This window comes from Ursus arctos, unplaced genomic scaffold, assembly GCF_023065955.2.
Source record: "Ursus arctos isolate Adak ecotype North America unplaced genomic scaffold, UrsArc2.0 scaffold_13, whole genome shotgun sequence".
Classification (NCBI taxonomy): Eukaryota; Metazoa; Chordata; class Mammalia; order Carnivora; family Ursidae; genus Ursus; species Ursus arctos.
In genome coordinates this window covers 34,416,085-34,443,832 of record NW_026622797.1, presented here as the reverse complement: position 1 = coordinate 34,443,832, position 27,748 = coordinate 34,416,085, and the positions used below count along the sequence as shown (strand labels likewise).

Genomic DNA, 27,748 nt, shown 5'->3' with positions numbered 1-27,748 from the left:
CATAGGCAATAGGTAGAAAAGTTTGGGGAACAAAAATGCTTTCAAATCCCTTTTGATTAATTATTAAATCAAGTGGTTAGAGAAATGGTACATCCATATTTTCAGCAAAACTTATTTTCAACAAAAATAATATTTTATGTTGTTCTCTATCACTTATAGTGAAATAGAAGTAAAACAGATGAAAAAGGCCCTATCATGATTAAAATTAAATTCCAAAATGACTCATACAGCATTATAGCTATTATACACATCAAGGAAACTTTTCTCCAAGCTGAACATTTCAGGAAAAACACCTTCCCTTTCTGAAAAGACATAAACACACACAACCTACAAATACTTTATTTTCTCAACCTCACCATTACGTATGTGTATAATCTGTATAGGAAATAATACTTATTTTGTTAGCTTCTTTCCTTATATACATGTTTCAAACTGGAGTAAGCAATCTCTGGAGTCTGTGGCAGAATGCCTCTGTATATGCATGGCCAAGGATAGCCATGATTTACCTCCCTCATGCATCACTTTTACATGAGGGTTTGAAGAAACAGTCAGGTAATTTCACTTAAAATTTAAGAACCAAAATAAACACAGTGCTATAGAACAGAATATAAAATTCATAGGAAATTTGAAGATAAACAGTAATATTGATTGTGGGGCAATTATTCAAATCATCCGCCATTGAGGAGTACTTTAGGGTAATGTGTTAAAAGTCCTGCCTTTATAGATCAACATTAGGAATTTTTAATATGGACGAACAGATGGATGGATGGATGGATTTTAGCATTCCCTGCCAATCTCCCAGTTCAAGTAAAAATTTGGATTTCACATCAGATACTTAAGAGCATGTAGTCTCTTCCTTCCCCTAGTTAACGTTTTATTACTGAAATTCTCCAGGAGTCTTTGTAGAATAAGAGAATAATTTTACCCATGCCAATAATTCCCAGAAAGAATTATGATGTTAAAGTTCTAAAGGAACTTTATCTTACACGGAAGAAGACTCAAATGGCAAAATAATTATAAATAAATTCTGAAGTGAACTAATTTTATGTAGGCAATCAAGTATTTCAACTTAAGCAATGACATATGATTCGGTTTTCAGTAGTATATGAATATCTTTTATGATACAGTAATAAAAGTCATACAGTTTGCAGTTAAACTAAATCCAGTATCAAGACTGAAAACAAGTCCTCTTAAAAATTCTATAATATTCCCCATCACTTTTTTCTCTTTCTGGCTGCTTTGTCCATCTCTGTTTCACTTTTTCCTCACTATTCAAAGGTAATGTGTTGAATTCAAAGTGATTTAAAGGGCTTCAAAATCACTTATTAAAATTTTAATGAAGAACTTACATCTTGGACTGAAATTATGCTGGTCCATGAAGGTGATGGAAAGAGGATCTTCTGCGTGCAGAGTGCTCTGATCCGCATAACTTCGGTCCATAGCATTCACCATGTGAGTCATCTCCTGGCGGGTGTTCCCCATGGCGTCTTTGCGCTTTTTAGCAAGCTTGCTGCCAAGGCAAATACAAATGGGAAACCTTAGTGTGAGGTTCGAAGGAGAGTTGACACCAGCAGTAAGTAGTTCAAGAAAGCTTGGATAAGAATATATATACAGATGTAGTTTGGAATCTCCAAGTTTCCTAATTTCAGGAATTAGGTTTGATATTCAAACAACATCTGCTGGTAGCTATAAAACTATTCGTCATATGGATATTTCAACATTCAAGCGGTCAGTTGAAGCCTTTCATTTCTTGTATCATTAAAATGGTCATAAATTATAACTATGCTTTATGAAAGCCATAAACAAATACTTCTTAGTAAAACTGTTCAAGGAAAATTTAAGCTAAAGCTAAGTTTTGGTTTTCGGGTAATTAATTCTTTTGATCACCTTTTAGAAGTTCTTCTGGGGAATAGCATGACTAGTTTTTAAAGTTTATTTTACTAGAGTCACCCAATTAAAATGCACAAAGAAATACCATTCTTCATTCTCTGTTTTATTATTCAGTAAAAATGCAACACGTGTAGCATTAACATATTTAGCAGCATATTTATAACATGAATCCCAACTTAATCTGGAGAGTTGCAGAATTTACCACTGCAAATACACATATATATGGAAAAATTATATACCGTGTAAGAAAAGCACCCTGAGAAAAGTTTGGAAAACACAATGTTGACATATTATACAAATGATCATAATCCTGAGTTATAGCCATGGATAAATCCTAAAAATGTGTTTTAGAACCACATGGCAGAGTCTTAACTGAAGAAGTGTCTTATAAATGCAGCAGGGCAAGCAACTGAGGAGATTCAGAAATTAGTAGAGTGAGACTTTTGAGCTACTCAAATATTGACATCTTTATCTCATATAACAAGGATGTGAAACACATTCTGGTTCTCTGTGAATGTTACACATAAAACATGCAATAAAAAACTATTAAAGGTATATAAAACATTTATATCACATTAACAAGGCAATTTATATATAATATAAATAAAGGCATTCTAAAAGCCTGTAGTAGCCAGATTATGTTTACGGTAGCAGTTTATGTTGCCTTGGAATTATTCCTCAGTTGTCTGAAAAATGCCATTTCTCAGCTAGATCATTAACTAGGACATATTCTTCTGAATCTCATTAGTATCTGTACTAGAGTAAAGATATTACAAATATTTTTTAAAGGCTCATTTAATGGTTGTGTTTGTGTCCAAGGGCTTTTCCTCTACAAAATTAATGTGGCAATTTGAGAGCTACTCCGGATTTTTCTTCCTGAGAATTACAGTACTTGGCCTCAGGGGGTACATACCCCACACACCCAATATATTGATACAACAGGTTTGACACTTAAATAAGATAGAAACTAGGTTTTAGGATGCAAATGGCATTAATTTTTTTAAAAGAAATAATAATGGTAACGACAGTACTAGTAATAAGACGATGACAATAGTATAACAAGAACTACCACCACCACCATCACTACCACGACCACTACCACCATCATTTATTAGTAATATTTGCTGTATTCATTGAAAGAGTTATTATCTCTTTTTTCTAGGCTAGGGGGTAAAAACCCTGCAACAATCTTTCCGATTTGAGACAGGGAATACAAATGAGGACTGCTGCCAGTGCTAAGACATTACACAGAAGGGTAGGGATGGTGGAGAACTGGAAAGCCATTTAGGGAGCAACTCGGCCTAAGTGACTATTGGCATTTGATCCCAGTGTTGAGCCTCCGATTTTAAAAATTACTTTTAAAGACAAGTCATGAATCAGAATATTTATGTTAAATTTCCTGATTTTTTCAAGTCGATCTATTTTTTGAAACCATGTATGGGGCAAATTAAACATCAGCAGTTCATATTTTTGTCTACAGACTTTACTTTCCAAACTTCCCTCTGGACCGTCATGTAAGGTATTTGTTCTCTGACCTACAATGTTCCTTTTCCTCTAATATCTGGTTAGCTTCCATTCTCTCACTGCATCAGGAGGCCTTTCTGATCCCAGTACAACATGCCTCTGGTTAGGTTTCCCTGCCAGGTGGTTTGTTTTGTTTTGTTTTTTCTTTTTTGTTTTTTAAAGCTAGGCATGAAGCCAAAAACGAGGCTTGAACTCACAACCCTGAGATCAAGACCTGAGCTGAGATCACGAATTGGATACTTAACCAACTGAGTCACCCAGGTGCTCCCCTGCTAGGTATTTTTATAGCACAGTGTTTTCTGCCTATGACTACCCTCACCATACATCAGTGCAAGTATCCTTTTGTTGCCTCACTATGTGTTCCGTGGAGAGAAGGACCATCACTCCTAGCACTTAGAGCAGTCTCTGGCACATAGCCTGCACTCAATAAACACTTGCTGAATGGATGAATTAGGCCTGTTATATGCTTCACACTTTTCATTTGTTAATTCAATTAGCAAGAGGATTCTAATTGTATAGATGAATTCATTGAGGCTCAGATAAGTTAAATAACTTGCCCAAGGTTATTTATCTAGTAAGTAGTGAAGAATGACCTGGTTCTGAGCCTAAGCTGTTACAACTATATCCAGTTGCTTTTTTTTTTTTTTTTAAATGCCACATTACAAGTACATAATATGAAGCATCTACTTGGCTCTAGAAATTAAACATTAGTTATTATAAATTTGAGAAAAAGAATGTGAATACAGCACAAATGTTTTGCCCCTTAAAAGTGTTAAACAGTAAAAAAACAATTTAAGGAATAACTTCCAATCTTTGTTTCTTGGACAAGAAGAATGAATTCATCCTCAAAATATTTGAGATTGAACTGGATAAAAATAACACAACTTGAAATGTGGATTAAAAATAATGTTAAAATTTTGAGGATGGGCAGTTCAAAGTGTTTAGAAAAGACAGATTTAAACTTTGAGGCTTTACTTTAAAATATATATAATTTATATGTCTATTTTGTGATTAAGGAAAAATAAGAAGCAACTAACTTGTCAAATGTATGGCAGATAAAGTTTTCATGGCAATGAAAAGACTTTTCAGATTCACAAACCTTTGTTAGATGACAAATTATGGGGGGCGGATATAACCTTTGTTCTATTGCCAGCCATGCAAATAGCTTTTATACCTTAGCCCTCACAACAACCCTGTGAGGTAGGCTTTGATTCAGGTTACTAGAAAATAAAAATTGCTATTAGAGTTAAGTGTTTTGATCATGAGTGACAGTCACTATGACAATGCCTATGAAAGTTAGCTCAAAGATCACAACTGGTTTTCTTTTAAATTGTATTTATTTATTTACTTTTATTAAAAAAATCTCCAATTCAGGTTAGGAATGTTTAGATTTAAATTAGGTACGTTTAAGTAGCTTTTAAAATCATATATCTATGACATTCTTTTGAATTACGATTAATGCTAATAGCCCTAAGTATTACAGTAACAGTATCACAACCTACTATATAGCCTAGTATAAAGAAATGCCCATCCACTAAGAAGGCAATCTCATTCTAACATTACAGGTACATCAGTGGTTAATGAAAAGCTTACTGACATTCTTATAAACACTTATTGATTCCTATATGTTTGATGCTTTTTCTCTCTCTGTGCAACACACACACACACACACACACACACACACACACACACACATATATATATATATATATATATATATATATATATATAAAATGTATGTATATATGGTGTACTTCAGGACAGTTAAGCAATTCATTTTGCAACTACTGGAGTTTGACAGATGTGCAAATGACTTTCATTATCAAAGCAGCCAACAGCATAAACTTCTGCAGGTGGATATATGGGTGGGCTATAAAGAGGAAAAGTGTTCCGTAATTGTATGAAATGGTACAGTTAATTACCTTTGGCTTCATCAAACATGATTTAACAAGGATATTATGATTCATCACAATAAGCTAAGAGTGCTGTTAGTTTACACCTGCTTGTTATAGCAGATTATAAGAAGCCAAGCGTTTATAATATTTAAAATACTGGCAGACCTCTGTTATAGTCATTGAGACTCTTACCAAATTTTATTGTAAAGCTAGCTTAAATTTACCTAGTAAAATAAATACTGTGGGATAAACGTTTCCAAGCATACTTAATCACAATTCTTAAGCCTTAAAAGTTGATGAATCAAAATTGATCAAGCAATGTTCAAGAATAATTTTTTTTTTGTATCATTCCTTTGGATTGGATGAATACCCTGGCATCTAAGGTAATAAACTGAAGATGATTAGAGAAATAGAGGGAACAATATTCTCTGTCTTTATTCAAACTAACATTCCACATCTAAGTATAGGGTAAGCTAAGTGTTTAGAAGGAGAAAAGGAAAGAGAGGACACCTCGGTGTGTTTGCGTAGGATCACAGGGTTCTTTTTGGTCTTGGTTTTATAAAATCGTTGCTGGACGTTGTAATAAATTAACTCAATTTTTCTTTCCTAAAAAGACTTTTTTTTTTGTTCCTTTGTCATTGCAACATTATCGTTTTATCCATTTGTTTTTATAAGAGCATACTGCTTGCCTAGATGGCCAGACCAAAGGTGTCCGGAAGTTATAACCCGTCCTGGATTCCTGGAAATGTGGAGAAAGATGTTATCACAGGTCACTATGACCTGACCTGATTTGTAGTATGAGGTATCTATCATGTTTATAAGATACAGGTCTGACTTAAATAAATAAATGATGTTTTGGGCTGTAGTCTAAAGCTAACAGAAAATTATAAATAAAATTAAAAGTAGCTGAACATACAGAAATACAATATCCCTTTTTAAAAAGATTAACAAAAGAAGTTAATGGTTGAACTTTTATATTTTAGAGTCCAGAAAATATCACCAAAATCACAAACATTTTTAAATTTTTTTGTTCTTGTTTTTTGAAAAGGGATACTGCATCTTTAACACATGTAACGTTGTATATCACCCGTTTTCTACTTACAGGTAGTAGGAGTAAGAATAGTAGCTCCTCCTGGCAAGCAAATCACAGACAGTGGAAAAAGAGAAGCAATGGTGAATGAAAAGCGTGACTCTGTCACATTCAATAAAGCAGAAAAATGTGCGTTAAAAAATAAAATAAAATAAAGTAAAATAAAATAAAATAAAAGTCATGTTTTTTTTTGGTTTGCATTTCAATTTGCTCATGCATTTGGTTAGGTATTTTTTTGCCATGCAATTAAACAGACAGATATGCAATAGAAAAATAAAGTTTAAAATACGTAATTTGGAAAACAGCATGCTGATATTTCTCTTGCTGCCAGAAAAATTTAAAAATTAAATGGATTGTGTATTTCAACATGCAGTTAAGCATAATATTATCCATTACCATCGAAAAGCCATGACAGATGGAACTGCTGTGTGTAGAACTTGTACACTAAATTGACTATTTTTCTTTAGATACAAAACATAAATATCTATTAAGTTAATATAGAATATATGCAGAGTGACATCTAAATTTCTAAACAAGTTGCTATATCTTAATGGTACAGGGGTACATACATATATTATGTCAATATACATATGCCCCATGCACCGTATATACGCGGAGATATTTCCACAGTAGATGTATGTGATCATGATATCATACACAAACATTTACTGTATTGAAACATAATTTCAAATTTATGCTGGGAATTAATAATGTATTCATGCTGCACATTTAAAATATAATACATAACCAATGAAAAAATGGCATACATTTGGAAATAATTCAACAGCGTTTAAATTAAAAAAAAATGACATTGTGTTTTGAGAGATGCACTATCCCTTTTCTTAGCCTCAAAACTTACTTTATATATACCCTCAGCTGTAAAATTTTACTAAATTGAATTCCAAACCAGATCTTTACACAAAACTCAAAAATACATAGAACTTTTTTTTAACATGAGAAATATACCTATGTATCTTATTCCCAGTGAGGGATAAAGTCTTGAGAAACTTAATTTCCCATAAAAATAAAGATCATAAGAGACTAAAATAGTTTGCCTTTACATTGTTTTTATTACAAATTTGTGAATTAAAAGGGAAACATTATGTACTAAAACTGACTAAGCTTGATACTATGCAATATGGTTATAAAATCTATGCCTTTGTGTATGTATAATAAACATATTTGTGATTAAATCATACACGATACATGTGTGACATACTACATATGAGTAAAAGTCATTACGAAGTTGCTTAGATAAGGGATTCATGTAATTTAGTTCTAATATTATATATTGGAAGGAAATATATCTAAATATGTAACTTTCTCTGTCTATAAAATTGTAGCTTTTCCAGTCATAAGGGTTGTGGTAAGAAGAGAGACAAAAGCCCTGGCATTCTTTCTATCAAAAGACAATCAATTAATGCATAATTATGAAAAATCAAACATTAAGCATTTTAATAGAGAGGCCGACCATTTAAAATACGAACCAGAAAAAATTTGTACATTATGCAATTTTAGACAATTGTCAGAGCATTTTACCCACACAAAAATAATCATGCTTAGAGATTATTTTGGTTTACTTTAGGAAATTTATGTTTCAATTTTTTTGTTGTTGTTATTTCTGAAACAGAGGGCCATGGATAAGGAAGGCTACAATAACAAAAAGTGCTGAATATATAACAAATAAAACCAATAAGTTTAACCTAGTTCTACCTGAGTGAGAACCAATTTCATGCTCTCATTTCCAATCTGAAGGGACTGGAATAGTTTTAATTGTGAAGCAAAGTTTGGTTAACTCTCTGAACAGTTTAGTTAACTATGCAGATATAAATTTAAACTAAATAGAGACGTAAGATCTGAAAGGTAACAATCAGCCATTTTATTGATCTTGATTGGCAAATTCATATTACTAAAATACTTAAACCTTCCTGTCTCAATTGTGATGTATTCTCCAACCACAGAGGTAGACAACAGCAAAAAGAGAAAGCACTATTAGGGAAAGCACGTATGTAGCTAATTTAACACAAAACACTATAATGCATACCTAATGTTTCTAATGCAGATGTGTCTTCTCCAACATATATATCTCCAGGGGATAATTGTAAAGAGGCAATACATTAAAATAAACTCTGATGGAATGATTAAACATGTAGTATGAGTCTTATCTATACTGTTAATGATTTATTTTGAGTATAAAACAATCTTAATAGTATTTGATTTAATGTAATGTAAGCAACATCAATTAATATTTGATATAATCACAATTTTCAAACAGATCTATACACAAAGCTATTTTAGGACTGTATTCTGCATGTAAAGACTTGTTTAAAAATCCTTCCAAACTGCAGTATAATCTAAAACGTATGATTGGAAGGATAAGATAATGCCTTGCAGATAATGACATTTTATAGAATGGAAGGAAGTTCAGGTCATAAAGACTGTATACTTCGAAAGGTTTTTCAGCAGGAGTATACTTTAATCTCCTGAATAGAGTTCAGTTTAAAATCCAGTAGGTCTTAATATTTTCATAGAATTCCAGGAGATGGCGATATTGGTTGATATTATATAGAAGACTAATGTTCAATTATAAAAAAAAAAGGCTTTTCATATTAATGTGCTGAAATATTTAGTCGGTGCATATTTAATATACAATTTCACAATATTTAGATTCTTCTCATATCTTACTTGTAGCTAACATTTAGCAAAATAGAGTAAGAGTACAAACTAATCCACAGACCTTAATCCAAGTGTAAGAAATACTTTTGCCATGATTAGTAAATAACATTTCAAAATATAAGATAATGAATATCTCAAGTATCTCTGCATTTGAGAAATGTAAATTCATACATACTTTCAAAGTTAACTTGACAAAAAGTATATGTTTATATCCAAAATGAAACTGCAAAGAAGCGATTTAATTTATTTAAAAACCATGAGAAACAGACTCAGATGCTGGCAACACTGTCAAAATTCAATTCTTCTTGTTTGTTCTATTTCAAAAGAGCTCAAGGAAACAAAACAGTACTTGAAAACTAGTGACATAAATGGTAGGTGAATGGGACAGAACAAAATCAGGCCTTACCTTTTTTTTACAATTAGTATGACAACTAGGAGGAGGAGGATGAACACCAGAATTCCAGCACTAATTCCTGCTATTTTCACCACTCTGTCTGTCTGCTTGGCTGGGTCTGGAATCACTTCTGGTTCTTCTGTTGCTGCTGCTAAATGAATTTAAAAAATAAGTTACTGAAAGCAGCTAATTATCACAGAATGAAAATTAGTCCCAGCCAAAAATTACTACAAAAAGAGAACTTGTTTATTTTATTTGAATAAAAATAACCTGAATATATAAATACAAAAGCATGTTGAACTACAGCATAAGGGATTTAGGGTAGAGATAAGGGGAAAGCCTTCTGAATAGGGAATTGTTAACACATAAAAATAAAACAAAACCTAGAAAAGACTATCAAAGGGGATGGTGAACTACTTTTCTCCAAATGTCTGTAAAAGTCAGACGCAAGATTTTTACCATAGGAATGGAAAGAGATGGTGTCAGATTTAGGGATTCATTTGTTTGCTGGCGCATTCAGCAAACACTTTCTGAACTCAAGCACTTGGTGCTGTGCTTGGCCCTTCATGGTAGTTGTCAATAGCACTTGCCCGGGACACAAGAGGTTAGGTTGAATAATGCCTCGTCTAGTGGAGGTGTTGGGTTATGATTTGATATACAAGATTTAAAAGGAATAGTTGGTTTGGAGGAAAAGAAAAGACAAATACATCAAGGAAGATTCACATTCTCTTTAAAATTAAAACCCAGCTAATAAACTTGGGAAACAGAACTTTGAAAAGATAAAGTTGTTTTATTATTATTTCAAAAATTCTTTTTTTTTTCAAAAAAATTCTTTTTTTTGGGTTCCAATTTCTTTTTTATTTAAATTCTAGTTAGTTAACATATAGTGTAATATTGGTTTCAGGAGTAGAATTTAATGGCTTATCACAACACCTTTAGTGGCTTATCACCTTCCCTTTTTTCCTTTTTTTTTTTTTTTTTTGATAAGTAGGCTCCAGCATGGAGCCCAACACAGGCCTTGAACTTGTGAGACCAAGATCTGAGCTGAGACCAAGAGAAGGGCATTTAACAGACTGAGCCATGCAGGTGCCCCACAACAAGTGCCTCCTTAATACCCATCACTGATTTAGCCCATCCTCTGCCCACCTCCCTCCAGCAACCCTTGGTTTGTTTTCTATAGTTAAAAGAGTCTCTTATGGTTTGCCTCCCGCCCCTTCCCCCCCACAACTTCTATCTTCTAAAACAGCATTTCTCAATGTTTCTAGATCCATGCTCCCTCCTGTTAAGAATCTGGGTGACTCCTAGGATTAGACACGTTTGGGAAAGTGCCTTGAAGTATCCACCACAGTGTGAAAAGATGGTGGCTGAATGAACAAACGAACACCTAAATTTAACCTCATATCTTTCTAATGGATAATTTACAAATTCCTTTTAAAAATTATCAATTGTTCTATATTTCAATTCTTTCTTCATGAGCATCTCTGTCTTGGCTTCCAAACCCCCTCCCCATGTTTTCACTCCAGGTTCTGCATATCTGCACATCTAAATACCTGCTCCACTTTCCCAACCAGCCACAGTTTCTCCCCAAAAGAGGCAGACACAAGGTTACTAATTTTTAATTTTTCCAAGTAAGAAATTAAAAATAACTAATATATCTAATATCAATATCATTTCATAAAATGGTAATTTAAAGTAAAACCAGCAGGAAACATAGTTTGAAGAAAAGTGTTACAGAAACAGTTTACTTTGTAAAACAATTCACTATAACTGTCTTAATTTATCTTATTTCAATTGGATAAGATAAAACTTCTGCATTGATCCATATTTGGTAACTGTTATTCTCAAGTAGGAAAAGCCTTCAGCTTGTTTCTTCTGGTAAGCAAGGCAGTTTTCCTTTCTGACATGACACTTTCCATATATCCAGGCTTTAGGAAATTTCCAATTTCATTAATTATGAATAGAGGTAGTAAAATGCTTACCACATTTCAAACTACACATTATAGTTCAATTCATCAAGGTATGTATTAAATATATTGGAGATCTCTTCTTTCCCAAGAACAATTTTAGAAATACATATATACATGTATGTGTATGAAAACAGGTGGAATACATTTCAAAGTTGGATATAAAGCTAAAGAGAATACAGGTTGTTTGTAATTCTCAATTGAATTGGTTTAAATAGTTCCTGCTTCAAATAGGGAGACAGAATGTCTGATGTAGAAATCCCTAGAAAAAACTTTAGTGCATGAAACAAATCATCATTATTTATTAATTAATGCTTATTCTCAACAGGTTCTAGGTTATGCTTGGCTTTCAGGGAGTAATGATGGTTGCTTTGTGATTTAACATATCTCAGAATTAAATGTTTCTGAACTCTTTGAAAGATCAATTCTTGTTCAATGAGGTAAGTATATATTTAATATACCATTTTAATTCAACAAAACACATATAATTATGAGATACTTTTCTAAAGATATTATGCTATAAGTAGCATGTATCTCCTAAAAATCTTGAGAACTACTAAGCCCACCAGACAAACTTCAGAATACACATAGGTGCAAACATAAACTCTGATCATGAAGTATGAACAGGCATACTTAATACATAAGTATTAATACTTAATACTAGTCTTAATACTAGCTTAATACAGGTTTACAGTCAGAATGACTAAAATTAACAAGTCAGTGTTGGTGAGGATGTGGAGAAAGGGGAACCCTCTTACACTGCTGGTGGGAATGCAAGCTGGTACAGCCACTCTGGAAAACAGTATGGAGTTTCCTCAAGAAGTTAAAAATAGAACTACCCTATGACCGAGCAGTTGCACTACTAGATATTTACCTCAAAGATACAAAAGTCATGAACTGAAGGGGCACCTGCACCCCAATATTTATAGCAGCACCCTCCACAATAGCCAAACTATGGAAAGAGCCCAGATATCCACTGACAGATGAAGGGATAAAGAAGATGTGGTATATATATATAATGGAATATTACTCAGTCATCACAAAAAATGAAATCTTACCATTTGCAATGACACGGATGGAACTAGGGGGTATTATGCTAAGTGAAACAAGTCAATCAGAGAGAGACAATTATATGATTTCGGTCATGTGGAATTTAAGAAACAATACAGAGGAGCATAGGGGAAAGGAAGGAAAAATAAAATAAGATGAAATCAGAGAGGGAGACAAATCATAAGAGATTCTTAACTCTAGGAAACAAACTGTGGGTTGTTGAAGGGGTGGGAGGTGGGGGGATGGGGTAACTGGGTGGTTGGGAATTAAAGAGGTCACATGATGTAATGAGCACTGGGTAATATATCCAACTGATGAATCACTGAGCTCTACTTCTGAAACTAACAATACACTACATGTTAATCAACTGAATTTAAATAAAATTAAAAAAAGAAAAAATACTAGCTGGGTTTAATGATTAACAAAACTGACATAAAGATGGATAAATTAATTTCACATTCAGAGATGGAAGAATTTTGTAAGTCTTATTAAATAATATAGATTTGCTGATGAATTAATCTAAACATATTTTCAGAAACAAAAAGCCAAATATAAAAGTAATTTTCTGACCAAAGATACTAATAACCTTGCAAGTAAGTGTATTCAGGGTGTAAAGAAATGAGACTTTTATAACCTGTTATGTAAAACAGTGTTACTACTTTGAAGTCATAGTCTATATGTCTTTGTTAAACACTGGACTTCAATTAATTTTCCCCAAACACTTAAAGAAAAAAACACCAAGTTCATTCATTTGGGTTAAGTAAGGGTGCTTGCCTGTCATGATTACAACTCTTGTGCAGAGTTGTTCATTAAAGCTTCAACATCATTATTAAACTTGAATATAGAAGGCTAATCAAATTCTCCAGGAACATATGATTTGGTGGCTGTTTTCCCTTGATTGTGAATCCTCCTTAAAGTCTTTAGCTGTGACATTTATTATTATTATTATTACTAATATTTTTTTATTAAATGTCCACATAAATTTATTACTTTAGATACTTTAATCACACATACTTTTCCAAGTTCTTGGCCTACTAGAACCAAGGAACATAAATATCCTATTTAAAATCATTCAAGCTTAGAAGATTCATTAATGGAAACACAGAGTAACCCCTAAGTGAGCATTTTCTATTTTCTTCAAAGAGAGTAAAAAGCTATTATAGTGACTGCACCCTTGAGCCCTGTTTATAATTTATGCACATGCACAAAGGCGATGTGGAACACCTCTTTCAGAAATGCTTTCCTTTGCCATAAATCTTTACCTTTTTTATCTGTCAAAGAATATTCGAAGAGTCCCTATTGTTCTGAAGCTAGAGGCAGCATAATTCTTTGGACAGTGAGAAAGAACTAAGGCAGTATTTCCTTTTAATTGATCAAATTTATGTGTTGCATTTTTTTTTTTTTTTTGCAAAATAGTTAAAGTGACCTTATAAATTATGTCCTTCCTCCCACTATGTAAAAAAAACTTACCTAAAAACTTTAGGTAAAAGATTTAGATTAAAAAATATATAAATACCATCAAAATACACAAATTTACTTAAATTTAAAAGCTGCGATCATACATAAACACTCTTCCATTTTCAAGATGGATATGAGAGGTGGAAGCCTCTAAGTTCAATACATTAGGTGATTTCATAACAGCTTTAAAGACACCATCATCCTGTAAATTCCACAAATTCTCCAGGTATTTCACTAGTGCTTTCTTTCCTTCTCAGCTGCAGTTCTGAAAACTGTTGACACTCACTTCCCAATCATTAATTTAAATGCTACAATCAGAGGGAGGAAGATGGCGGAGGAGTAAGGGACCTTAATTTTGTCTGGTCCCTGGAATTCAGCTAGATAGTTATCAAATCGTTCTGAATACCTGTGAACTCAACCAGAGATCTAAGAAAAGAATTGCTGCAATTCTACAAATGGAAAAGTGACCACTCCTTGCAAGGTAGGAGGTGCGGAGAAGTGAATTTGAGGCGATATATTGGATGATAAACTGTGGGGTGGGGGGGGAGCCTCCATTAGCTGGCCATCGGAAAGTGATATAGCAGCAAAGCACAATATCAGAACTTTTAGAAGTCTGCTCCAGTGAGGGATGTCTCTGCCTGAAAGGTGCTCAGGTGGCTAAGTGGGGGCATAACACTAGGTGGGACAGTGTGGTCTCAGGATCCCTGGGGTCACAGGAAGACTGAGAGTGCCTGAGTGTGGCAGAGTTCCCAGGCATTGGAGTGGGGAAGTCAGCTGCAATCAGCGAGCCCAGGAGTGGCTTTCAACTTGGGGTTGCCATAGATTGCGAACCATGGCATGGTCAGGTGACTGTTCTCTGAGCAGGGGGCCAGAAAGAGGCAGAACTGGGGCGAGACTTGCCCTCCCTCCCTGGGAGGAGTGGTGAGGATGCCTGCAGCAAGAGTCTATAGGGTTTGGAGACTTGAAATGGGGTCTTGTGCCTGAGATAAAAATGCTCGGTCACAGGCAGGGTAGCATGGAGTATAGACGGACACAAGGGAGACAGGAGTGATTGACTGCTTTTCTGTGAGGGTGCACCAGGAGTAGGGCCCTGAGCTTTTGGCTCTGGGGCTGGAGATCAGAGGCTGCCATCTTCATTCTCATCCTCTAAAGCAGCGTGGAAAGCTTTCAGGAACAAAAGCCACAGTAGAGCAATCCTGAGCAGATTATTTAGCCTGGCCCCTGGCAAGGGCAGTGCAGTTCTGCCCAGGGTAAAGACACATGACAGTCAGCATAACAGGCCTCTCCCCCAGAAGATCAGCAAGAACATCCAGCTAAGACCAAGTTTACCAATTACACAGAACTGCAAAACTCTAGCACTAGGGGAAAACAGCATATAGAATTCATGTTTCTTTTCTCATGATTCTTTAGTTTTTCAGTTTACATTTTTTTCTTTTTCCTTTTCAGCCAATTTCTTATTTAATCAACTCTTAAGTCTTTTTAATTTTCATTTTTATAGTTACATTCTATCCTTTCATTGTATTTAATTTTATTTTTGTGTATATATATATATATATTTTCTTTCTTTCTTTACAATTTTGGGATCTAGTTTTCTAACAAACACACCAAAATACACCCAGTATCTAGTGTATTGCTCTGTTCTAGTCACCTGTCTGATTATATTCTCTCTATTTTATTTTATTTTGTTTTCAGTATCAGGTCTCTTCTGATTTGTTTCCTGTATATTTCTCTGGGGTCATTATTGCTATTTTAGTATCTTGTGCTCTTGTTCAGCTATTCTTCTCTGGACACAACAAGACAGAAAAACTCACCTCAAAAAAAGAGGACAAGAGGCAGTACTGACTGTGAGGTATCTAATCAGTATGGATATAAATAAGATGTCAGAAATAGAGTTCAGAATAATGATTATAAAGATACTAGATGGACTTGAAAAAAGCATAGAGGACACTACAGAATCCCCTTCTGGAGAAATGAAAGAACTAAAATCTAATCAGGTTGAAATCAAAAGGCTATTAATGAGATGCAATAAAAAATGGAGGTTCTAACTGCTAGGATAAATGAGGCAGTAGAGAGAATTAGTGATATAGAAGACAAAATAATGGAGAATGAAGAGACTCAGAGAGAGATAAACAACTACTGGATCACGACGGGAGAATTTGAGAGATAAGTGACACCATAAACCAAAACAATATCAGAATAATTGGGATCCCAGAAGAAGAGGAAAGAGAGAGGGGGGCAGAAGGTATATTTGAGCAAAATTATAGCTGACAACTATCCTAATCTGGGGAAGGAAACAGGCATTCAAGTCCAGGAGGCACAGAGAACCCTCCTCAAAATCAATAAAAATAGGTCAACACCTCGACGTATAATAGTGAAGCTTGTAAATTTCAGAGACAAAGAGAAAATTCAGTATAAGAGATCCTTAAGCTACAAGGGTAGAAACATTAGACTGGCAGCAAACCTATCCACAGAGAGTTGGCAGGCCAGAAAGGACTGGCATGATGTATTCAGGGTACTAAGGAAAATATGCAGCCAAAAATACTTTACCCAGCAAGGTTGTCATTCAAAATAAAAGGAGAGATAAAGAACTTCCAGGACAAACAGAAACTAAAGGAATTCAGGAACACTAAACCAGCCCTGCAAGAAATATTAAAGGGAGTACTTTAAGCAAAGAGAGCCCCAAAACACAGACCAAGAAGGAACAGAGACAATATACATAAACAATTACTTTACAGGTAATACAATGGCACTAAATTCATATCTTTCAATAGTTACTCTGAAGGTAAATAGGCTAACTGCCCCAATCAAAAGACATAGGGTATCAGACTGGATAAAAAAAGCAAGACCCATCGATATGCTGTCTAAAAGAGACTCATTTTAGATCCAAAGACACCTCCAAATTGAAAGTGAAGAAGTGGAAAACTATTTATCATGCTAAAGAACATCAAAAGAAAGCTAGGGTAGCAATCCTGATATCAGACATATTAGAGTTTAAACCAAAGACTGTAATAAGAGATGAGGAAGGACACTATATCATAATTAAAGGGTCTATCCAACAAGAAGATATAACAATTGTAAATATTTGTGCCCCTAACATGGGAGCAGCCAATTATATAAACCAATTAATAACAAACTTAAAGAAACACATTGATAATAATACAATAACTGTAGGGGACTTTAACACCCCATTCACTGCAATGGACAGATCATTTAAGCAGAAGATCAACAAGGAAATAAGGGCTTTGAATGACACACTGGACTAGATGGGCTTTAAAGATATATTCAGAGCATTCCATCCTAAAGCAACAGAATACACATTCTTCTTGAGTGCACATGGAACATTCTCCAGAATAGATCATCCACTGGGTCACAAATCAGGTCTCAACCAGTACCAAAAGACTGGGATCATTCTCTGAATATTTTCAGACCATAGTGTTTTGAAACTTGAATTCAGTCACAAGAGGAAAAATGGAAAGAACTAAAATACATGGAGGTTAAAGAGCATCCTATAAAAGAATGAATGGGTCAAACAGGAAATTAAAGAAGAATTTTTTAAAAATCATGGCAACAATTGAAAATGAAAACACAACTGTTCGAAAGCCTTGGGATGCATCAAAGGCGGTCCTAAGAGGGAAGTATACAGCAATACAAGCCTCTCCCAAGAAACAAGAAAGGTCTCAAATACACAATCTAACCTTACACCTAAAGGAGCTAGAGAAAGAACAGCAAATAAAGCCTAAACCCAGCAGGAGAAGAGAATTAATCAAGATTAGAGCTGAAATCATTGAAATAGAAACCAAAAGAACAATAGAACATATCAATGAAACTAGAAGCTGGGTCTTTGAAAGAATTAATAAGATCAATAAACCTCTGGTTAGACTTATCAAAAAGAAAAGAGAAAGGGCCCAAATAAATAAAATCATATATGGAAGAGCAGAGATTACAACCAACATCGAAGAAATACAAACAATTATAACAACATATTATGAGCAACTACATGCCAACAAATTAGGCAATCTGGAAGAAATGGATGCATTCCTAGAAACTTATAAACTACCAAAACTGAAACAGGAAGAAATAGAAAACCTGAACATACCCATAACCAGCAAAGAAATTGAAGCAGTAATCAAAAATCTCTCAATAAACTAGAGTCCAGGGCCAGATGGTTCCCTAGGGGAATTCTACCAAACATGTAAAGAAGAATTAATAGCTATTCTTCTGAAGCTGTTTCAAAAAATAGAAATGGAAGGAAAACTTCTAAACTCATTCTATAAGGCCAGCATTACCTTGATTCCAAAACCAGACAAAGACCCCACCAAAAAGGAGAATTATAGACCAATATCCCTGATGAACATGGATGCTAAAATTCTCACTAAGATAATAGCCAATAGGATCCAACAGTACATTAAAAGGATTATTCACCACAACCATGTGGGATTTATTTCTGGGCTGCAAGGGTAGTTTAACATCCACAAATCAATCAATGTGATACACTGCATTAATAAAAGGACAAGAACCATATGATCCTCTTAATAGATGCAGAAAAGCATTTGGCAAAGTACAGCATCCTTTCTTCATTGAAACTCTTCATAGTGTAGGGGTAGAGGGAACATAGTATCATAAAAGCCATCTATGAAAAACCCACAGCGAATATCATTCTCAACAGGGGAAAACTGAGAGCTTTTCCCCTAAGGTCAGGAACATGGCCGGGATATCCACTCTCACCACTGTTGTTCAACATAGTACTAGAAGTCCTAGCTTCAGCAATCAGAGAACAAAAAGAAATAAAAGGCATCTGAATCAACAAAGAAGTCAAACTCTCACTCTTTGCAGATGACATGATACTCTGTAAAACGCAAAAGACTCCATCCCCAAATTGCTAGAACTCATATAGGAATTCAACAATGTGGCAGGATATAAAATCAATGCACAGAAATCAGTTGCATTTCTATATGCTAACTATGAGTCAGAAGAAAGAGAAATTCAGCAATCAATCCCATTTACAATTGCAACAAAAACCATAAGATAACTAGGAATAAACCTAACCAAAGAGGCAAAGATCTATACACTGAAAACTATAGAACGTTCATGAAAGAAATTGAGGAAGACACAAAGAAATGGAACACACCGTTCCATGCTCATGTACTGGAAGAACAAATATTGTTAAAATGTCTATGCTACCTAGAGCAATCTACACATTCAATGCAGTCCCTATCAAAATCAAATCCACATTTTTCACAAAGCTAGAACAAATAATCCTAAAATTGTATGGAACCAGAAAAGACCCTGAATAGCCAAAGGAATACTGAAAAGGAAAACCAAAGCTGGCGGCATCAAAATGCGAGACTTCAAGCTCTATTACAAAGCTGCGATCATCAAGACAGTATGGTACTGGTACAAAAACAGACACACAAATCAATGGAACAGAACAGAGAACCCAGAATTGTACCCTCAACCCTATGGTCAACTAATCTTTGACAAAGCAGAAAATAATATCCAATGGAAAAAAGACAGTCTCTTCAACAAATGGTTTGGGAAAATTGGACAGCCACATGCAGAACAATGAAACTGGACCATTTCCTTACACCATACACAAAAACAGATTCAAAATTGATGAAAGGCCTAAATGTGAGACAGGAAGCATCAAAATCCTAGAGGAGAACATACGCAGCAACCTCTGTGACCTTGGTCACAGCAACTTCTTGCTAGACAAGTCTCCAAAGGCAAGGAAAACTAAGGCAAAAATGAACTACAGGGACTTCATCAAGATAAAAAGGTTTTGCACAGCAAAGGAAACAATGGACTAAACCAAAAGACAACTGACAGAATGGGAGAAGATATTCGCAAATGTCTTACCAGATAAAGGGCTAGTATCCAAAATCTACAAAGAACTTATCAAATTCAACACCTAACAAACAAATAATCCAATCAAGAAATGGGCAGAAGATATGAATAGACATTTCTCCAATGAAGACATACAAATGTCCAACAGACACATGAAAAAATGCTCAACATTACTTTGCATCAGGGAAATACGAATCAAAACCACAATGAGATACTACTTCATACTGGTCAGAATGGCTAAAATTAACAAGTCAGGAAACAACAAATGTTGGTGAGGATTTTGTGGAGAAAGGGGAACCCTCTTACATTGTTGGTCAGAATGCAAGCTGGTATAGCCATTCTGGAAAACAGTATTTTTAACTCAAGAAGTTAAAAATAGAGCTACCCTATGACCCAGCAATTGCACTACTAGGTATTTACCCCAAAGCTACAAATGTCATGATCTGAAGGGGCACCTGCACCCCAATGTTTATAGCAGCAACGTCCACAATAGCCAAACTAGGGAAAGAGCCCAGATGTCCATCGACAGATGAATGGATAAAAAAGAAGTGAGATATATTATATATATATATATATATATACACACACACACACACACACACACACACATATATATATATATATTGGAATACTCCTAGCCACCAAAAAAATGAAATCTTACCATTTGCAATGACATGGATGGAACTAGGGGGTATTATGCTAAGTGAAATAAGTTAATCAGAGAAAGACAATTATCATATGATTTCACTGACATGTGGAATTTAAGAAACAAAACAGAGCAGCATAGAGGAAAGGAGAGAAAAATAAAGCAAGATGAAGTCAGAGAGGGAGACAAACCATAAGAGACTCTTAATCACAGGAAACAAACTGAGGGTTGCTAGAGGGATGGGGGTAGGGAATGGGGTTAAGTGGGTGATGGGCATTAAGGAGGTCACATGATGTACTGAGAACTGGGTGTTACATAGATGAATCACGGACCTTTACCTCTGAAACTAATAATACTCTGTTAATTAATTGAATTTAAATAAAAAAATGAAAAATAATAAATGCTATAATCAAGATTATGTCTCTCAATGTCAGCAACCATCACCAAAGTTGCTAATGACTTACTAGCTACTGAGTTCAATGTACACTTTTCTCATTGTATGTGACCTCTTGATAGCATGTGACATTGCTATCTCTCCTTTCCTCCGGCTTCCAATTACTTACTCATCTCCCAGTCTTCTTATGACTTTGACCTCTCTTTTCCAGATCTCCTTTGTGAGCTCCTCCTTGCTTCCCTTAAAAATAGGAGCTGCTTTGTGTTCCTCAGGGAAGTGGACCTCTTCACTTTTTCTGGCTTGGTAACATCCATTTCATTCACTTCAGGTGCCATTCATGCTGATCACTCTCGAACCAATATATCTCTAACCATGAGTCAGGGCTCCAAGCTGAGCTCCCGACCCATGTAGTCATCTGGTTCTTGGTAAATGCCTTCACTTCAATTAAGACAGTTACCTTAGATACACCGTACCCATTCTGAACACAGTCTCCTCCCCATACCACTTTCTCCTCCAGTGAACCCTCTTTCAGTGTATCGCACAACTATCCACACAGGTGTTCAAGCCAAAAACCTGGGCAAAATTCTTGAATCTTCCCCTGATTTCCAGGATCAACGCATATTTATCAACCAAACTGAGATGCCCTTGAAAGTAAAAGGGGATACTCTTAATAATTATTATAGGACAAAGGCAAAAACTGGAGTTGTCCTGGGCAAACAGGACAGAGGACTGATTACTACGCTTTTCTTTCTCATAGTTAGAGTACTGCTACTTCCTAAATATCTCTTGTGCCTACTTTTTCCATCTCTGCTGCTACTACCTTAGGTCAGGTCAACATCATATCTCACTCGGTTTACACAGCAGTCATCTGTTTTATCTCCCTGAGTGTACTCGGCCTGTTCAACATCAGCTCACAGTGTAGCATAGCACATATAGTGTATCTGTGACTTCAACTGTATCACATCACTCCACTGATGAGAACCCGCCAATGGCTTCCCACTGCTGTTAAGATAAAGCCCATGAAAGCAGGAACCATGTTTATTTTGCTTAGCATTGCGTTTCTAGTAGGACCTGGAAAGGAGCAACAGTACAAAAGTACGGGTTGAGTAAGTAAAAGAACAACAGTAAGGCTGCTAATGGTAGATTATACTGACACACAGAAAATCACTTGTCTTCTTAAAAAACACAAGGATAGATTTGATCAGATATGCATATCTTGTTTTGGATGTCGGCATACGCTTCTGAATTGTCTCTAGAAATTTCTAGCCCCTCTGCTAGCCACTTTACACAAAGTTAACTGTTTCTACCATCTGCTACCGTCTACCACCAAACCAAAGTGTGGGGAAATTCCAGAGTCATGGAAAGTACGAGAAACTTAGTATCAGTAAGGCCCTATTTTAACTCTCAGCTCCTTCTCTTATTTGTTGTATGACAATGAGCGAGTTGGCATCTCTGAGTTAATATTTTATCCATAAAATAAAAATAACAGTGGCTGTATTATATAGCTTTTAGGAGTATCAAGTGACACAATGATGGCAGAAGTTCCTATAAAATGTGGAACACTGGTATTAATAGTAGTAGTAGAGGTGCTGCTGCCCTGGGTGGAGATGGCCCAGTTGTCAGCCCTTTGGGTCCATCATGCAAACATCAAAAATGATGAATAGGGGAACCGACAGTACTAGAAAACAGTTTTAAAAAAAATCTTAACAGTGTATTGTATAAATTTATAATGGTGAGTTTTGTAAAGTACATGTTATTAATTAAACAGTCTGCCACAGTGGACTTCTCAGCCTTAGAGGCATCTTGAAGCGTGCATTATTTAACTCCATGATTCTTTGAAGTCCTGTTGCTTCATCATGTCATATGATCTTATGAAACTTACCCAGTCTCAGCTGGTTGGCAATAAAAAACAGGGTCTATCGGAGTTTTGTATAGGTGAAAAATAAAAACAGGTATATAGCATGCATTTTGTTTAAGCGGTTAACTAAAATATGGTTTATTAGTTGTTTAACTAAGGTATGGATATTATCTGAAAATTTCTGATGTGGAAAATAATAGTTCAGAAGTCTATGAAGCCTTTAAACAACTATGAAATAAAAGTACAGATTAACATTACAAAGATTTAAAATTCATTTCACACTGCTTATACACTACATCTTCTTGTAGTCTTTGATTCTCTAATTTTTTTAAATTTTAAAACCACAGTTTAAGTTTTACATAAAATCTGAAGAAATGGGGCGCCTGGGTGGCTCAGTCAGTTAAGCATCTGCCTTTGGCCCAGGTCATGATCCCAGGGTCCTGGGATCTGGCTCCCTGCACAGCGGGGAGCCTGCTTCTCCTTCTCCCTCGCCTCCCACTTGTGTTTGCTCTGTCTAGTTCTCTCTCTCTCTCAAATGAACAAATAAAATCTTAAAAAAAACCCGAAGAAATGATAGAAACGCTTTTTTAAAAAGCAATAAAATAAGCATCACGTTTTAGGAATGTACTTGAAGGTTAAAAAACATGTTCAATATTTTTTGCTTCACAGTAACTTAATGAAGGTCAAATATTTTACATATGAATTTTTCATTAAGCTTTCCATTCAGTTAAATTTATTCATTTGGGTAAAATAGAGCCTTACTGTGTTCTCTTACTTCTCAAATACAGTTAAGTCTATCTGCTAAGTTATGTCTGGAGTCTGTCCTTAATTCTCCATTCCATCTTTTCAGTGCCTTGAACAAGACCCAGTGGTCTTGCTTTTTCACGAAGCCCTTCTGCTTCCCTTATAGGCCTCCTCAGATTTATCCTTTCTATTGCCACAAGAATGAGTTTTCCAAAATGCAAATGTGATTAAATGACTTTTTTAACTGCTTCCCATGGAAGAGGAAAGGCAGTTCTTAGTATGACATATAAAGCCTTTAAAAACTAGGCTCTAATCAACCTTTTCAATCTCATCTACTGACAACTCCTTTAGGCTATCATATACCCAAATCATACAAAAGCATCAGCCCTTCCCCAAATACTCCTCCATCTATTTCAGGGTTTGGCAAACGGTGGCCCCCTGGCCACAGTTTGTACTCAGCAGACTTGGACTGTGACTATTATATGCTTGCAAATATTCAGCTTTATAAGATAATGCCAAATCATGACCCATTTATATACCCACCAGCAGTACACGTAAACTCCATTTAAATTATATCTTAACACTTTTTATTACCAGACTTCAAGATTTTTGCCAATTTAGTGGTAGAGAATGACATCTAATATGCATTTGATTATTGAAATTATTTTCTGCAAAAAAAAGAGAAATTATCTCTTGAGATGCTTATTTGAAATATTTATACCTATTTCTTCTCTGAAATGTATGGTGCAAAACTTTGGCTCATTTTTTGTATTTAGTTTTCATCTTTTTCTTATTGGTTTATAGAAAATATTTTGTGTATGGATACTAATATTTTGTCAATTATGTGTTACACATACCTTTTATTGGGTGGCTTTCTTTTCATTTTATTTATGATAGCCTGATGACTAGAGGTTCTTAATTTTAATGAAGTCAAATATATCAATCATTTGAAATCATAAAAACATTTTTCTCTAAAAGTTTTAAAACTATGCATTTCATATTTTATCCTGCATCCATCTGAAATTGCTTTCTGAATATGATATATACTAGGAGGACATTTTATATGTACCCCCCCATCCCTCCCAAATAAATATCCAGTTATCTGTGGACAATTTTTGAATTGATCCAATGATCTACAAAACCACTTCTGTCCTATATTCTAATTACATAAATGCATGAATTCAGTTTCTGGATTTTCCATTATTTTATAAGAGGCAATACATTCTGTGCTGATATGATAAGCTTTAGTTACCACAGCTTTATCATATGTTATGTGATGGGCATGTTCCCATGCCTCGTCCTCTTCTTGAGCATCTTGGTTTGTCTTTACGCTTTGCTGTAACTTCTTTGGATTAAAGTTCAGCTGATAAATTCTCTTTTCACTTCTGTCAAAGCTGCTAATGTAGTCCATCCAAAGACTTTTTAAAATTCGAACATTGTGCTTTTTCTTCCTAAAAGTTCCACTTGGTTTTTTGCAAACCGTTCGTTCTTTGTTTATTTACTCCTAATAGCTTTTTGCTAAACTCTATGATTTGCACTTTGTATCTCTGAATATTTTGTACACAGCTCTTTTGTATTCGGAACGGGACAATCACAATCTCTGCCGTCCTTTGGGGATGTAGATCTGTTGTTTCTGCTAACACTCACAGTGAATTACTTTCAGGAATGCTTGGTGACCTTTGGTTGTGAGTTAACTGCTTTATGTTAGTCTGAGGGAATCCTGCAGGCCTAAACTGATCGTGCTTCCATCTACAAAAGAACCTGCCTCACCTTCTGCCAGTGACCATGAGTACCAGAGGAGTCAGACCACCTCCGCACTCCTCACGAGTATCAGCTCTACACAAGAGGTCCAGGCGAGGCAACCCTCTTAGTATGAGCCGAAGCACCTGTGTTTCAAGGATAATATAGCTTCAGCATACCTTCAGGGAGTACCAACCTCTCCTTCTGCCTATTGCTCACTGTTCTTACCTCCATTCACCTACTTTTTTCGGGTGGGGGAGAGAGGCAGAATAGTGAGTCCTTAGAGACTCACTAGGTGAGTCCTAGGTGCTGTGAGCCTGACAATGTACCTAAAGACGTGTCCTATCTAGGTAGGATTGTTCTGCAGACATTTTCAGAGCACCTCATCTACCAGGCTTCCAAAAGTGGAAGTCAGATCTTGGGATTTTATGTTTTTATTTTAGAGCTTATTCAAGACCTTAATCTTTACCCTCTCATTTCTAAAACAACAATTAATTATTTGCCCATAACCTGCATGTAAAATTGTGCTGCAAATATTTTTCAACAAATCTGCAATATATGCTAGATTAGAAGCTAATTGAGGGCAGATATAATCTCATTCATCTCTTTGGTCCAATGATGTACAGTGACCAACTGTTTAGTTTAACGAATAAAAAACAAAAATGTTCATCATTTGTCAAAGAGTACCACCTACATAAAAGCATGTATCATGTAGCATAAAAGCATGTTTAAAGTTTTAACATTTTTGAAATAAATACATTAACACCAAGGTTAAATGAATTAATTTACGAAATCTATAATCATGCTTTTAAAAAACTGTTCTACATAGCAGAAATTGCTAAGGAACTCCAACATCTGGAAAAAATACTGATAAGGAACACTTTAATCAGTTGGCATTAAATATTTTTGTTATAACAAAACCACGGATCCAGGTTTGAGTTCCAGCTCTGCCACTTACTAGTACAGGGACTTTAAGTAAGCGACTTAACCACTGTGTTCCTTCATTTTTCTTACTGGTACAATAAGGTCGATGGAAAGACTAATGTTAAAATACATAAAATACTTAAGATAATACCTGGGTACCTAAGAAGGCCTCAGTAAGTGTTAGGGTAAATATAATCAAATTCAGATAAAATCCTTTTTCCAAATCTAAATTTCTGAACCCTAACGAATATGAGTCCAAATGGAGAGAAGCCTAATTTCTAAAAATACAGAGATATTCATGTTACCATTCATCATTTTTCACATATTTGTTGAATACCTCGGGAGGCTAAAAAGATAGTACTAGGTTAAAAACCAGAAAGATGAACAAATGCTCCTCGTTCTGAGCTTGTATAATCTAGAAGCGCAGCCAAGTACTTATGTAATTGTTCTTCGTAGCAGAATATGACAAGTACTAAAGAGGCACATGTGGGACTCTTACACGGGGGAAGGGGGGTTGAAATTTCATCTACTTTGTTGACATTCTCAAACGTTTCTTAGAATCATTCAGTACCAAAGTGCAACTCTCATTTTTTAATAAAAAACTCAGAGGAAGTACATACCTTTTTCATGGTCACGCTATTAGTTACTGACGCAATAAAAATATAGCCCATGCTTTCTGACCCCCACCTGGCACTTTCACTCGGGAGCAATGCGATTAGCCACCTATTCAGGAATATTTTTTACCCCTGTCTTCTCAGAGAGAAAGATGCCAGAGAGGTATCAACCTCAATCACTACTTAACAAAAAGAAACGAAGTTGGAGAGACAGAAATACAACTGAATTGGTAGTTAGACCAAACCTTTCCTATAAACACAGAGTCATGGGTAGATAGATGGATGGATGGAATCTGGGAGTGTTCTTAGAGGAAGTTATAAGGGCTTTTTAAAAAAAGAAAATGTAAATTCCATGACCCATCCCAAATCCATGAAGAAGGCATGGGTTTCCTTCCTCCCACCAATTTTAAGTAAATTATTTCTTGTCCCTGGCATGCTCCCACTGCATCCATTTCTAGGCTCTGAATAATTGTCCCTGAACAAGACAGAAACTATCTCTGCTCTCGTGCAGTTTACATCCTTGTGTTGTGAAGCAGACGATACACAAGTAAACAAGCACCTGACAGTGAGCAGCTCCATGCCAAAAATTAAAGTAGGAACAAGACAGAGCAGCACAGTGACCTCCTCAGGCCTGAAGGTGAGGGAAGACCTCTCTGAAGAAAACATGAGGTGCGTGGTGTGGCTCTTTCCTGCGTGACGAAGAGTACAGGGTATCAACGGCAGATGCTCTGAGTGCCTGTGTGCTAGGCATTAAAGTGAGTCCAGAGATCACGACGATGTCTAGCTGATTAAAAAAAAAAGCTTCTTGAAAGTAAAAAAGGAGAAATAAAGGAGATCAGAGAACAACAGTAGAGTAGTAAGGGGCCCCTGGCTGGTTCACTTGGCAGAGCATGTGACTCTTGACCTTGGGATTGTGAGTTTGAGCCCCATGTTGGGTGTACAGATTACTTTAAAAACATTAAAAAAACCCACAATAGAGCAGTAAAAGTTAACTTGGGGAAGTAAAAAAAAAAAAAAAGACAAATAATATATAGCCATAACCT

General features: G+C 35.3%; 1 protein-coding gene across 2 annotated transcripts in view; it reads right to left on the bottom strand.

Annotated features, from left to right (window-relative positions):
- Positions 1–27,748, bottom strand: part of PTPRK (protein tyrosine phosphatase receptor type K) — a 540,251-nt gene that overhangs the window by 30,731 nt on the left and 481,772 nt on the right. Inside the window, exons 14-15 of one of the 2 annotated variants that reach the window (XM_026504778.4) lie at positions 9,482–9,620; positions 1,350–1,510 (exon numbers count right to left, since the gene is read on the bottom strand). In XM_026504778.4, coding sequence (XP_026360563.2) covers positions 1,350–1,510; positions 9,482–9,620 — 300 coding nt within the window. The remainder of the gene's footprint in view (positions 1–1,349; positions 1,511–9,481; positions 9,621–27,748) is intronic. The other variant, XM_026504780.4, reaches the window with a different exon arrangement.